Source organism: Crocuta crocuta, unplaced genomic scaffold (genome assembly GCF_008692635.1).
Source record: "Crocuta crocuta isolate KB4526 unplaced genomic scaffold, BGI_CrCroc_1.0 scaffold179, whole genome shotgun sequence".
Lineage (NCBI taxonomy): Eukaryota > Metazoa > Chordata > Mammalia > Carnivora > Hyaenidae > Crocuta > Crocuta crocuta.
Genome location: NW_027551568.1, coordinates 3,008,899 through 3,021,396, shown reverse-complemented (window position 1 = coordinate 3,021,396; position 12,498 = coordinate 3,008,899). Strand labels below are relative to the sequence as shown.

The window sequence follows — 12,498 nt, the reverse complement described above, 5'->3', positions numbered from 1 at the left end:
ACACTGACACTAGCCTGCTCTGTGCCAGCCCCAGGCTGGGTCACGGGTGTGGGGACAGCCAGCCCCGCCACTTCCTGGACGTTTGGCCCGTGGCAGTGCTTTAGGTGTTTGGGGCTCAGCATTCTCATCGGTCAAGCGGGCACGGTAACGGGACTCCCCCCCCACGGCTGCGTGAGCGTCCGAGGAGGTGCAGATGACCAACCCCTGTGTGCGGCGCATGCTCACCACGTCGCCCGTCACCCACTGACGTGCTCCTGGCAGCCCTGCGGGGTCGGGGGTGGGGCGGGGGCCCACTCTCCTAGGCCTGACGTCCGAGGTTTGAGAGTCAGGCCACCGCTCCGGTGATTTCCGAAGCTGGAAGTCAGGGTGCCTGGGGGCGCGCCGGGCTGTTCGGGAAGGTCAGACCCTGTCCTCATCCGCGTGGTACCAGCTCGGGCTCCGCGGGCACCTGGGTCTTGTGTGCCTGTTGCGCTCGTCAGGACCAAGCAGGCCCCAGACACGGAGAGGGGCCCCCGAGGCCGTTCTCCGGAGCCGGGACACACAGAGCCGGGACACACTGAGCCGGGCGGCTGGCCGGCAACCTGACCTGGGCCCGCCGGGAGGGGTGCGTGCTCACGCACAGGCCGGGAGGTCCGGGCAGCGCTGGCTGCGGAGCGCACGCCCCGGCGGCAGGCACCAGGAGGCACTGCGCACGCGGCCCGCGGGTCAGGACTTCACACCGACCTGACCAGCGTCGCGCATCTTGTTTCTTTGGAAACGTTTCCTTGATGGAAACTTCTATTTTCACGTAAGGAAGTCGGGAAGTGGGTTTGCTTCTCCTAAAACATCTTACATTACATCATTCAGGCATGATTAAGATAGAGTTTAATTTCATGCTGAGGTTGCATTAGTTAGAGAGCGTCAGACTGGCACCACCAAGCATTCGGTGAAGCAGAGCTTTGTAGAAAATCTCAGAATGTGAAAGATCATTAACCTCTAACCGTGATCGGCCAGCCTCCCATTCGGCGTGTGGACACAGCACGGGCCATGTCCTAATGATCAAACACAGGAACAGTCCCCCAGGCACAGGTGATCACACAGAGCTTCCCTTCAGACTGTGAGCCCGGTGGCCTCTTCCGGCTGAGCCCCCCGGGTGCAGTCGGGAGGCGGGACCACACAGGACTGGCAGACATGCATTCAGAAAGTGGTGGTGATTTCTAGTATCTTCCGGAACTGTAATTTGAGGTCAGATTCCCATCAGCTGAATGAGTGTACTCAGACTTAGCCGAACGCGCCAGTGTTTCTACAGCTTCGAGTTCAGACTTCCCGTGTGGGTCTTGGCGGAAAACTCGGGCCACCATGATGGCCGCTCCAGAACTCCGCTCTCCTGAAGGACAGTGGCCCACATGTGTTTGTACAGCTGCAAACGGTAAGCACATACGTGAGCAAGAAGCAAGATCTCTTAGAGCGGCCGAGGGGCCAGACGCAACCCTCTCGTTAGCTTTTGTTGAAACCACAGGACGTTCTGTCACTTTCTAGAAAATTTTAGGGTGATTGATTTCACAGAAATCTTTTTCTCTAACTGAAAGCAAAGGGCGGAACACGTTTATGATGGCCGCTTCGCATGCACCCTTGTCTCGGGGGACTCTTGTAGGGGGCGGCCTGCACGGACTCTGCACGCGTGCGCCAGCCGTCGGCCCTGACGTGCCCCGTGGGTGGGAGCCTGGCATGCGCTGTCCCTCTCTGTCCCCCTCCATCTCCCTGGGGCCAGCTCGCCGCCTCCTCCAGGACTTCCTCAATCAACTGCTTCCCGCCGGGCAGCCCCCGGGAAAGGAGAGCGGCCGCTGTCCCGGAGGAAAGGCCGTGGGCGTCGCAGGAGCTGGTGGCTGGTCCTTTACTCACCCCAAACCCGGCCCCCAGGCTGACCTCCAGTCCACGGAGACGAGGAACCTATTTCGTGCCTGGCTGGGGCCGACCACTCTAACTTTCATGAAGCACCTGCAATTGGCCTGCAACAGCCTGCCGTGCCCCCGCCCAGACAGAGACCCTCAGGCTCGCTTCCTCTGCACAGGGCGCGCCCGGCAGTCCGCAGCCCTGGGCATCTCTGGACCATCGTCTTAAATAGCCTCTGGCAGCCGTGCCCATTCATTCAAGACGAACGTCTCACCTGGCAGTGCCCGGCTCAGATGTGCGCACGGAAACTGCCCCCTCCAGTCAGCTGCCGCCTCGGGCAGCTCTGGTTCCCACCGCAGAGTCCCCGCACCGTGGGCATGCGCCCCTGGGCACCGGCCGCACCCCTGCTCGTGAGCCGAGCTGCCTCTGCAGGGCGGGCGCATGGGCATAGGGCTCGAAGGCGTCAACCGCCCGGGTGCTCAGGGCCCCGCAGGACACCATGTCCTGGCGCTCCGGGACGCCCATGCATTGACATGGCCAGTTGAGTGGCTGGTTGACAGAAGGGGCCAGGAGCCAGCATGGGGAACGGGCTCCCCGGCGGTGTGAGCGCCAGGGCTTCACAGGGGTTGCTGCTGACCTGGCGCCTTCCCTCCACTGCCGGCCGAGGGTGACACCTTCCCAGAGGGCGCCAGGGTGCTCCAGGCCCCTGTCACCATCTTGGGCTTGGCAGTAACCACCATGGGCCCTCGGAGCGGCCCCGCTCACACTCCCACCTGGCCCTGGGGGATGGCCGCGCTCACCTCGCCGTCGGCTCTGGCGATCGGTGAGCCCAGGACAAAGTCGGGAGGGGCGATCACGTCCACCAGGGCAATGGCGTCATCTTTCAGCTGTTGGAAAACAGAGTGCGTACACTTGGCAACCCCCGGAATCTCCATGGCGGCCTCAGAGAAACAGAGCCTGGGGCCGTCCTGCGCCACGACCCACTGGCCACCGTGACTGCAGCAGGCGTGTGCGCGGCTCGCCCAGTAACGTGTCCTCCTCTCAGGCCCGGGCTGCAGGCCCCTGAGGGCACGTCTGAAGGTTCTCACCACGTCGCTCGTCACTCAAGGACACAGCGTGTTGACTGGTTTGCAGCGCGGCGGCTCAGAGGCCTGTGGCTGAACCCTGACCTTCGTGGGCAGCGGGCGGATGAGGTGCTTATGGGGCCTGGGAAGGCCGTGTGGTGCACAGCGGCTCCACGGCCCCCCACCCCCGTGGGAGTCATCATCAGCCGGACACGTGGAATCTATGTGAGAAGCTGCCGAAAATTTTCTTGAAATGCAGAAATGTCTTTTCTGAGCGAGGGGTCACCGCTGCGCGGCCTGGGGCCCCGGAGCAGGGCACCCTCAGCCCCCTCCCCCGGAGTATGAGCCCACAGGGAGAGGAGACAACGCCCTTGGGGCTCGGAGGCTGCTCCTCAGCACTCCGGCTCGTCTGCCGCTTGGGCCGCAGGTGGACAGAGCGCCCGCTCCAGGCGGGGGCGTCATCGGAGTGCGCCCCGTCTAGACAAGGGCAGCAAGCCTGCACGTGTCGGCAGACGGGAAACGGTCCGCCCGGGGGCCGTGGGGTCTCCGTCCCACCGCGCCCTGCTGCTGGGGCCGCACGCCCACCCACGACACCCGTGAGCACCGCTGGACCGGCCGGTGCCCCGCACCCTGCCTGACCCGGGCCTCCCGAGTGAGAATGAGGACCCGGCCCCGACAGACTCGTGGGACATGTGGACACGGCTCGTGGGATCCAGCCCGGGTCGGGCTCTGCGGCGCGCCGACCGCCCGGGGCCTGCTGGGACCCCCTGTCTCCTGCTCCCTGCCCCTCCCCCACTCGCCCACGCGCACTAAATCAATCAATAACCCATGAAATGAAATGAAGCTGGAGGCTGAGCACCCTGGAAGGCTCCAGAGAATTACCAGCGCAGCTGTAGGAAAGCGCATCCGAGTCCGGGTTCTAGGAAACTCCCTGAAAATCACTCCCTGCGGTTTCTGACGCGAGCACACCTTCCTGCTCTCGCCCACACTGCACGCACACGAGCGTGCGCGTCTCTGGGCCACGGTTACACGTGACGCGGGTGGATGTTCAGGAGGGTGACTGCAGACTCACCTGGGAACACAGGCCCAGGATGGCGTTCTCGATCATTTTACCGGGCTGCTCATCAGCGAAGTAGCCGCCTGCAAGCACAGGGCCGGTCACACGGGGCCCAGGGGCCCTGGCCCACACGGGCCCCGCGCCCCGTCCTCTGAGGTCCCCTTGCCCCATCAGTGCACACGCGCCAGGAGGCCGCGGCCACCACCACGGCGGGCTCGCTGTGCTGCCCGGCGGGCCAAGCACACAGCCTGCGCACTTGAGGGCACGCTGGCTGCAGACTCTTTCATTTGACTTTCGTGATGAAAGCTGCCCATCACTGGGAGTCGTGCCTGAAGCGCACGGTCCCCTGCCCTGTACTCGCCCCGCCCTCCGAGCCCCCTGTCCCCTCCGTGGGCCTCGCGTGCGCTCTCACAGCCTCCGCGAGGCAACACCAGCCCCGGAGGGGGACCCCGGCTCTGGACGAGGGAGCAGGGCACACGGTCTGGCTCCGCAGCAGGCCGGATGCACGCACAGGACGCCTACAGGTGCGCAGGCGATCTGCAGCATTAACACGTCCCGAGGGAGGCTGGGCAAAGTCTCAAGATGCTCCTTAGAAGGACACTAACAAGGGCGCCTGGGGGCTCAGTCAGTTAAGCGTCCGACTTCGGCTTAGGTCACAATCTCACGGTTCATGGGTTGAAACCCCGTGTCAGGCTCTGTGCTGATAGCTCAGAGCCTGGAGCTGCTTCGGATTCTCTGTCTCCCTCTCTCTCTGACCCTCCCTTGCTCACGCTGTCTCTCTCTCTCTCAGAAATAAATAAAACATTAAAAAAAAAAAAGAAAAGAAGAACACTAACGAAAACAGATTGAGAAATTCAGCCTTCCCCCACGTTCCCCAATCTCCTAGGAATCAGCCCACACACCACCTCCTCCAGGCAGCCCTCCTGGGCCCACAGGCTGGGCATTCCTCCCACTGCCCGGGCTCGTGTCTATCTGGACCTATGGGACTGGAGGGGTGGGCTCCAGCTCTGTCCAGACCAGCTCCCTGTCTGGCTAATGTGGGCCTTCTGGAAATATTCTCTGGCCTGGAAACGGACTTCAAAGGGACCTTAATGAAAGGGAAACTATGTCGTTGACACTGTCCTGATGCCACTTTTCTTACCATGGGGTCTGAGCTCCTGTGATGGCCACTCTCCTGGACAGAAGGAGGCTGCGCTCCTGGGCAGGGCAGGGCAGGGCAGGGGTGGGGCGGGGCAGGGAGGGAGGCAGGTTTGGGCCACCGCAGGGGCCTCACCTCGGTAGAGCAGGGCCGTGTGCTGGTTCAGGGACCACAGGGCGTAGAGAGCGCTGAGCCGCTGGAGCACGGCGCGCAGGGGGGGCGGCACGCTGGGCTGGTGCACGTGCTCGTGGAAACTCCGCACGGCGGTGAGCTCCAGGAACGCCAGGGCCAGGCTGCGGCAGTGGTACACCTTGAACAGAGCAGGGCACGGAGCCCCGGCCCCCGTGAGCAGGCGGCCAGGGCTCCGGCTGCAGCTCGCGGTTTCCGGTGGAAGAGCCCTCGGGAAGACAGACGAAGGTCTGAGCTCCCGGGCCCCGGACTCCCTCCCCCGGCCTTGGGGATGGTGACAGCCCGGCCTAAAGCCGGCGTTTACGCTCTCTGAGGCCTCTGGGAAGCCGGGTCAGCCGGGCCCCGCGTGGCCACACAGCCACAGGTGTGCCCCCGCCCCCAGCAGGCGCCAGGGCACGCGGTCGGTCCTCTTCTGTGCCTGGAGCCACAGGCCGGCCCCTCGGGGTGAGGCTGTGCTCCCTCCCCTGCCCCGCGTGCTCACACATCTGCCCGGAAGCGCGGGAACGGCTGACCAGCACCCAGGCTGGGGCCGCTCGCGGCCGGGGTCAACGGCAGGAGGACACCGGCTGGGTCTCTGACAGCAGGAAGCCACCGCAGGCCTCTGGACCCGAGTTTTTCTTTCTTATTCAACAGCCAAAGTACCTGCGGGTTATCGTTAGCTTGACTCGTTAGCTTTTCTTTCTCCATTTCCACACGATCATTTCACCAGATTTCTTTTTAACTAGAAAGATGACACTGGCCCCACCTGACCTGTCATGACGAGTGGGTGCTGCCTTTGCGCCGCAGCCGCAGGGCCGCGTCTACGTGCACGGCTCTGGGACCCGGGGTCAGCCACCCTGCGTGTCACCTGAGAGTCTGTGCAGTGACAGCTGTAGAGCCCATGGTGTGAGGGCCGCACCTGCTGGGTCCGGACGGCCAGGCAGCCCCAGGACCTGGGGCGGCAGGTGCGCTGGGCCAGGGAGGCGGGACGCCTGTCCGGGGAGGTGCGGCCCGGCGGGGAAGGCCTGTGGCCCCTGAGACTCCGTGAGCCAGCGGGCAGGTCCGGGGCAGGTCCGCTTCCGTTGGCTCCGGCTCCGGACCCCCCCCACCCCCAGGCCTGCTGCACTTGCGGGGCGCTCGCTGCTCGGCTCAGTTTGCCCCCAGGGACATCTGCCCCTGAGACACATCTCAGGTTCTCAAAACTTAGGGGCGGTGTTGACATCCTCGTGGGCAGAGGTGGGGGGGGCTGAGTCAGGAGGGGTGGCCCCTGCCCCTAGCCCTCTCCCCCTCCGGGGGTCCCCCGTGCCAGGCTCCTCTCCCCCACGACGTATGAACCAATCGGATCCAGGCATTCATTTCTGCTGCGCTCCTGCGGCTGAGGACATCTGCACATTAATGAGCAATGGAAACTTCAGGCGAAAGACTAACTCCTAATTGTCCCCATTCGGACACCCGTTCGGGGGAAAAGAGCCCGGCTCCGGGGACGGCACGGCTGAGCCGGGTGACCCGGGGCCCTTCTCTTGGCCTCGTTTCCTTCCGCGTCAGAGGGGATGCCACGAGAGGACCGGGGGAAGGAGCCCGTGTGGCCGGGTGGGGAAAGCATGGTCGTCTGCGTTTCCGAGGCAGACGCTCTGGCTGGGGGGGGGCGGGGAGGGCTCCGGGAGGAGGGACTCTGTCGCCCACCCGCTTACGTTTCCCCATTTTGAGCACGCGAGGGGAGTGCTCAGCTGAAAGAGGCAATAAACGCATCTATTCGAGAACCTACATGCGGGCGGCTTGCAGACAGAACCTACATTCTGTGTTTTAACGAGACTTGTTCTGTGTTTTAACGAAGCAGCCGGTCTCTGCCCCCAAGGACACAGCAGGGTCACTCCCTCCACGGCCGGTGGGTCACTGTCCTTCAACCTGCGAGGCCCTAGGTCAGGCTCAGTGACTCCTGTGCCTGCCGCCTCGGGCCAGGGGCCGGCTCCGTGGCCGCTCTAGTCTGTGGTCTGTCTGCTGCTTTGTTCATAGGAACGTGCAAGTGTACATTGTCTGATTGGACAGTTTTCTCTCCTTCGCGGCTTCTGTTTCCTGTTTCACGAAGGCTCATCCCGCCGAGGCCGCGTACACGTCCTGACATGTTCTTCTCACGCCCTCCTGCTGCTCTGGTCACCAGACGGGCAGGGACGGTGTCTTCCCTGGACCCGTGAGCATCCAGCCCAGGCCGTGAGGCTCTCGGCTGTCAGAAATGGCCCAGTGCTCGCTCTTAAAACGCTCCGTGACCCAGGCCAGGTGTGGAAAGCAGACTGCTCGTGGGTCATTGTCTCCCTTCCAGGCCTCACAGCCGCTCCGCGAGCTGCACCCCAGCTTCTGAGGCCGGTCAGCTCAGCAGCTGTCCCCAGGGACCCCGTCTCTGCCGGACCCAGAACCCAGGCGGGTCAGCTGGCTTCTCTGTCCTTTGCAGCCGTGCTGCTCACTGAGAAGCTGAGTGACCTTTAACGAAGGTCTAAGGGAAAATTATTTCTGAATGGCAGTGCCCCTGCTCGCAGGGCCCGCTGTCAGGGTGTCAGGGACAGGCCGGCCGGCCGGCACGGGGGCGGAGGGACAGTGTGGAGACCCCCACCACCCCTGGGCAGCTCTCTGAAATCCGGAGTGGGGATGCGTGGCTTTTGTGCCCCCCACCTCTTCGGAGACGGAGGACCTCTGTCACCTCAGCAGCGCCGGCCTGACCAGCAGAGACGGGAGGGGCGAGGGACAAGCCAACGTGCTGCCGTCGGCGTGCAGACCGTTCAGCCTGCCGTGGCCCGTGGCCCCAGCCACTGCAGAAGGCTCACTTCCACGCCACCTGCTTTTGGTGGCCGTGATACTGAGTTTACTAACTACGACCACCTGCTGACTTGGCCTCTGTGAAGTCCTGCGGCCGACCTGGGTTCATTCTTCCAGGCCTTTCCAGACGAGACGCCATCCCGTTCCCTGCCCTCCACACCGGGCGGGCGTGTCCGGCAGGTCCCAGAGACGCCACTGGCTTTGGTTCTGGCCGCTTCGCCCAAGCGCTGACGCCACCGGCACACAGTGATGGGAGGGGTGGGGGCATGTGCAGGGGGCAGGCAGACCAGGGACGCCGAGCTCTCAAAGGACACAGAGCCTCACAAGGCGAGACCGAAGAGAGGGGATGCCACCAGTTCTAGAAACTTCTTATCTCCTTCATGCACGGCCTCCCAGGCAGCGCCCCTCACTCCAGGTACACGGGTTGTCTGGGTCACAACAGGCCAGCTCCCGATGCAAGGAGGCGAGGAGGCGTTTTAGAGCAGGCTGCCTTTCACCGTGGATTCCGGAACACGGGAGCTGGCCGTGACCGAAAGCGAGACCCAAAGCCACCCTGGGACCGTCCCCACCTAGGCTCCCTGAGAAGGGCAGTGATGACCTGAGGGAAACCAAGTGCGGGGCCAGCGGGACCCCACGGAGGTCAACAGGCTGTTGCCGGTCGGCCCGGAGGGACCAGGGCCGGGCCTGGCCCCACAGCCCAGCGTCCCAGCTCTGACAGTGACAGCTCCGGACGCGGGGCACTTTAAACACGACACCCACAGCCCAGCAAGGTCCCTGCAGCAAACCAAGGTGCAGACAGTCGGGCACCAGGGGCGCAGGGCAGGAGGGCTGGCCGGCCGCCAGCAGGACATCTGCTCTGGGGGACACGGCAGCACAGAAATTCAAAACCGATGCAAAAGCAACTTTAAAAGCAAACCCACCTGGCTGTTGTTTCTCGCTTCGAAGTCACCGCTTCCCGATCTTTTCTCGCGATCTAACTTCTGCGCGCTCTCTCGGAGCAGGTAGCACACCAGCCACTCATACGCCGCCAGCGGGGCTACAGAACAAGAAACAGAACTAAAAGTAACAACAGAGCAACCGCGTGCAGAGCGCCTACCCGGGCAGGAGGCGCCGAGAGCGCCTTGTGCACACAGTGACCTTAATGACGAGAGCGCGAGGCGGGTCCAGTTCGCAGATGCGAAGGCCCAGGGAGGGCACAGCCCCAGGCTGGGACGGGCACAGGCGAGGGCATGTTGTGGCTCTCACGGGGCCACAGAGCCACTTTGGGTGACACCTGGTTTGGGATGGCGGCAAATTCTGGGTGGCGGGACGGGGCGCACGCCCTCAGTGTCACTGTGGATCGGCACGGACGTGAGATGGCGGGTGAGCGGCAGAGGAAGTGGCTGGCCAGCACGGCTGGGGCCCCCCGGGGCTAGTGGGCAGCTGAGGGGGGAGGGGAGGGGGTGGTCTTGCCGGCTCTCCCGGGGCCTCAGCCCACGCGCTTTCCCCCCAAGGAGCCCTAAGGGGGGAGAGGAGGTGCCACTACAGACTGTAGACAGACAGGCAGGTGCTGGAAGGGGCCGGAAGCCCCCCGGGCCTGGGAGCCTTCTGCTCAGAGCTGGCCTTGGCGCAGAGCCCCCAGGAGGGCCCATGGGGACCTGGCCACACCGGCTCCAGCCCCAAAGCCTGGGCGAAGGTGCTTGGGATCCCTCCTGCATCCCTCCTGCGTCACACAGCCCACTCCCGGGGTGACAGCGGCACTCGCTGGGGCCCCGCCGCGGACACTCACCCGCCTCTGCACAACTAAGAAGTCCGTGAAGGAGCAGACAAACTGAGGCACGGGGCCCAGGAGTCACAGAGCCGGGCGCACACGGCAGCCCCGGTTCCTGCCTCCTCTGCACAGCTGTCCCCGAGCCCGTGCCAGGTCCTGCCAGGCATGGTGGCTCCACGGGGACCCCCAAGAGACAGGCCCACGTCCTGACCCCAAACCCGCGAGTGTCTTTCACAGGAGAAGGCAGGCGTAGTCAGCCGAGGCTCTCTAGACATTCCCCCTGGAGTGCGAGGGCCCTAAATGCAACAGCAAGTGTCCTATCAGGGCCAGAGGGGGGATACACACACGGGGGGGCCTAGGGTGTGGAGGACACACGGAGCGTGTGACCCTCAGCCCAGGAGAGCCAGGGCCCTGGAGGCTGGGGGCGGCAGGACGGACCCCCAGCCCCAGCCTCTGCAGGGAGCGCAGCCCTGCCCACACCTTGTCCAGACAGAAGGGGACTGTTGTTTCCGGCCCCTCCCACGGTCCCCACCAGGGTCGCTGCCACTGCGTTCCGGTGGCTCCAGACCCTGGCTCCTGCCCATCTCTTGGACCTGGGGCTTCTGGACACACCAGTGTCCCCCAGTGTCATCACATGTCCCCTCCCTGACCCCCCCCCGGGGCTTTGTTCTCACCCGGTCCTCCACCCAGCGAGCCCCCCTCAGCCGGCCAGCCGCCTTCCAGCCACCTCCCTGCCTCTGCTAGGTCCCCGTCTCCTGGCCGAGCTCCCCTTCTGAAACGGGGCTCCGACCCCAGGGCGCCCAGAAAGCAAGGCTTGGCCAACGGGCACCCACTCGCTGGTTGGCACGGCCTGGGTCTGGGTGCGGCCTGCCCTCTCCCCATGCCCCCACTCCTGGTGCCCCCACATGAGCTCCTCTAAACCCGCGAGACCCACCGCGGAGCCGGCCGCGGGGGGACAGCTGAGCTCCCCTGCAGCTGTCCCGCCCAGAGGGGTGCCCAGTGAGTGCACTACGGCAGCGTGCGGACGACCCCATCCCTGCCGTGTGCTGCAAGGGAAACTGAGGCTCGGAGAGGTCAGGTACCCAGTCCTACATCTCGGCCAGCAGGCTGAGGTGGGGCAGGGGCCGGGAGCAGACAGGCGGCCAGGTGCCCTCTCGCGCTCTTGGTAGGTGGGCTGCACTTCAGGTCCCAGCCCCCAAGACGCGGCTCCGCGGTCACCTCACCACCAGCCACAGAGGCAGCCCCGAGGGCGTAGAAACTGGCGTCTGGGGTGGCGGAGTGAAGCAGGTGCACGCGGTGCCTGCGGCTCAGACGACGGTGAGATCGGGGACGTTTCTGCCACGGCTTCAGGTACCGTGTGTTCGATATGGGATGTGACAAAAAAGTGAGTGGGACCCGGCGGGGGGCGCAGGCTCGGGCAGAAGTCCCAGGCCGGCTCCTGTGCCAGTCCCTCCCCTCCCGGCGCTGCCGGGGGCTGGGGGGGGACGGGCCAGGCTGGCCCTGGGCGCTGCGCTTACACCGCAGAGGCACCGCTGGACCTCCCTGAGCCCAGGTACTGGAGCAGAGGAGCGCGGGGACGAAGAGGGGACACGGAGGGGACGGAGACGGGACCAGAGTCGTGCCACCCTTTGCCCCCTCCCAAACCACTGCTACCCCCCATCCAGGATGCCATCTTCTCTCAGGTCCCTCTGCTCCCACGGTGGCCAGAGTGGCCTCGGCCCGCACATCTTAGAGCGAATCGTCACACGGCACACACAGACCCTCAGCCGCTCTCTTGCTCAGGGCCCAGTGTCCCCTCAGCCCTGGAGCGATGCACACACTCCGCCAAGCACGTCCCTCCCGCGGAGCCCCCGTGGCTGCCCCGTCCTTGTCACTGAGCCCTCAGACGGGCTGTCCCTGCCACACAGTGCCCCCCCCCCACCGCTCCTCCGTGCAGTTCTGTCCCCAACTGGACCATAAAGCCAAGTGTGAGCAGGAACCAGGTCTGCCTGGCTCCGCCCCCAGACAGGCTGTTGCTGCCTCGCAAAATGAGCGCAGGGACCAATGCTCATGGCAGAGGGTGTGCAGGGCTGAGAGGGGCGAGGACACTGCAGGGTGGGGGCCACAGAGGCGATGCCAGCATGGCTGGCATGTGCAAAGGCCCTGGGCCAAAGGGCCCCAGCTTCCTGTGAAGATGGTTCAGTCCCAAGTAGGCAGGAGCCCAGCTACCTGGGGAGGCAGAGGCGGGACCCAGATCCTCTCCCTCTTCACCCCAAGGGGGAGGGTCAGCGCCTGACTCACCGGCAGGACCCATCAAAGCCCCTCCCACCCCCCACCTCCACCTCGGCAGCGGCACAGCTGGCTCCCTCAGGTCACGAGGGGAGGGAGACAGGGAGACAGCATGCTCACCTGATGGGTCCAGGCAGCCTTCGACGCTGGAGCACGTGAACCTCTGGCCAAGGATGTCGGGATAGGTTTCCAGAAAGTCCACGGTCCCCAGAGGGCTCTCAAGGCGAGTGCCACCTACGAGCACACCCAGGGCACAGAGTGACCGCCTCAGCCTCTGCAGCCCCTGCAGACGCGAGGGGGCGAGGGGGAACGGGCTGGCCTGGCGGGGGCGGGGCCTCACCCTGGGGGCAGGGGCGGGGCCTCACCCTGGGGC

The 12,498-nt window shown here is 64.9% G+C and overlaps 1 protein-coding gene across 1 annotated transcript in view; it reads right to left on the bottom strand.

Moving 5' to 3' along the window:
• Nucleotides 1-847: 847 nt before the first annotated feature.
• Nucleotides 848-12,498, bottom strand: part of ACOX3 (acyl-CoA oxidase 3, pristanoyl) — a 30,091-nt gene continuing 18,440 nt past the window's right edge. The window contains exons 12-17 of the mRNA XM_077750581.1: nucleotides 12,246-12,359; nucleotides 9,028-9,143; nucleotides 5,267-5,441; nucleotides 4,009-4,076; nucleotides 2,673-2,759; nucleotides 848-1,399 (exon numbers count right to left, since the gene is read on the bottom strand). Coding sequence (XP_077606707.1) covers nucleotides 1,283-1,399; nucleotides 2,673-2,759; nucleotides 4,009-4,076; nucleotides 5,267-5,441; nucleotides 9,028-9,143; nucleotides 12,246-12,359 — 677 coding nt within the window. The 3' untranslated portion in view covers nucleotides 848-1,282. The remainder of the gene's footprint in view (nucleotides 1,400-2,672; nucleotides 2,760-4,008; nucleotides 4,077-5,266; nucleotides 5,442-9,027; nucleotides 9,144-12,245; nucleotides 12,360-12,498) is intronic.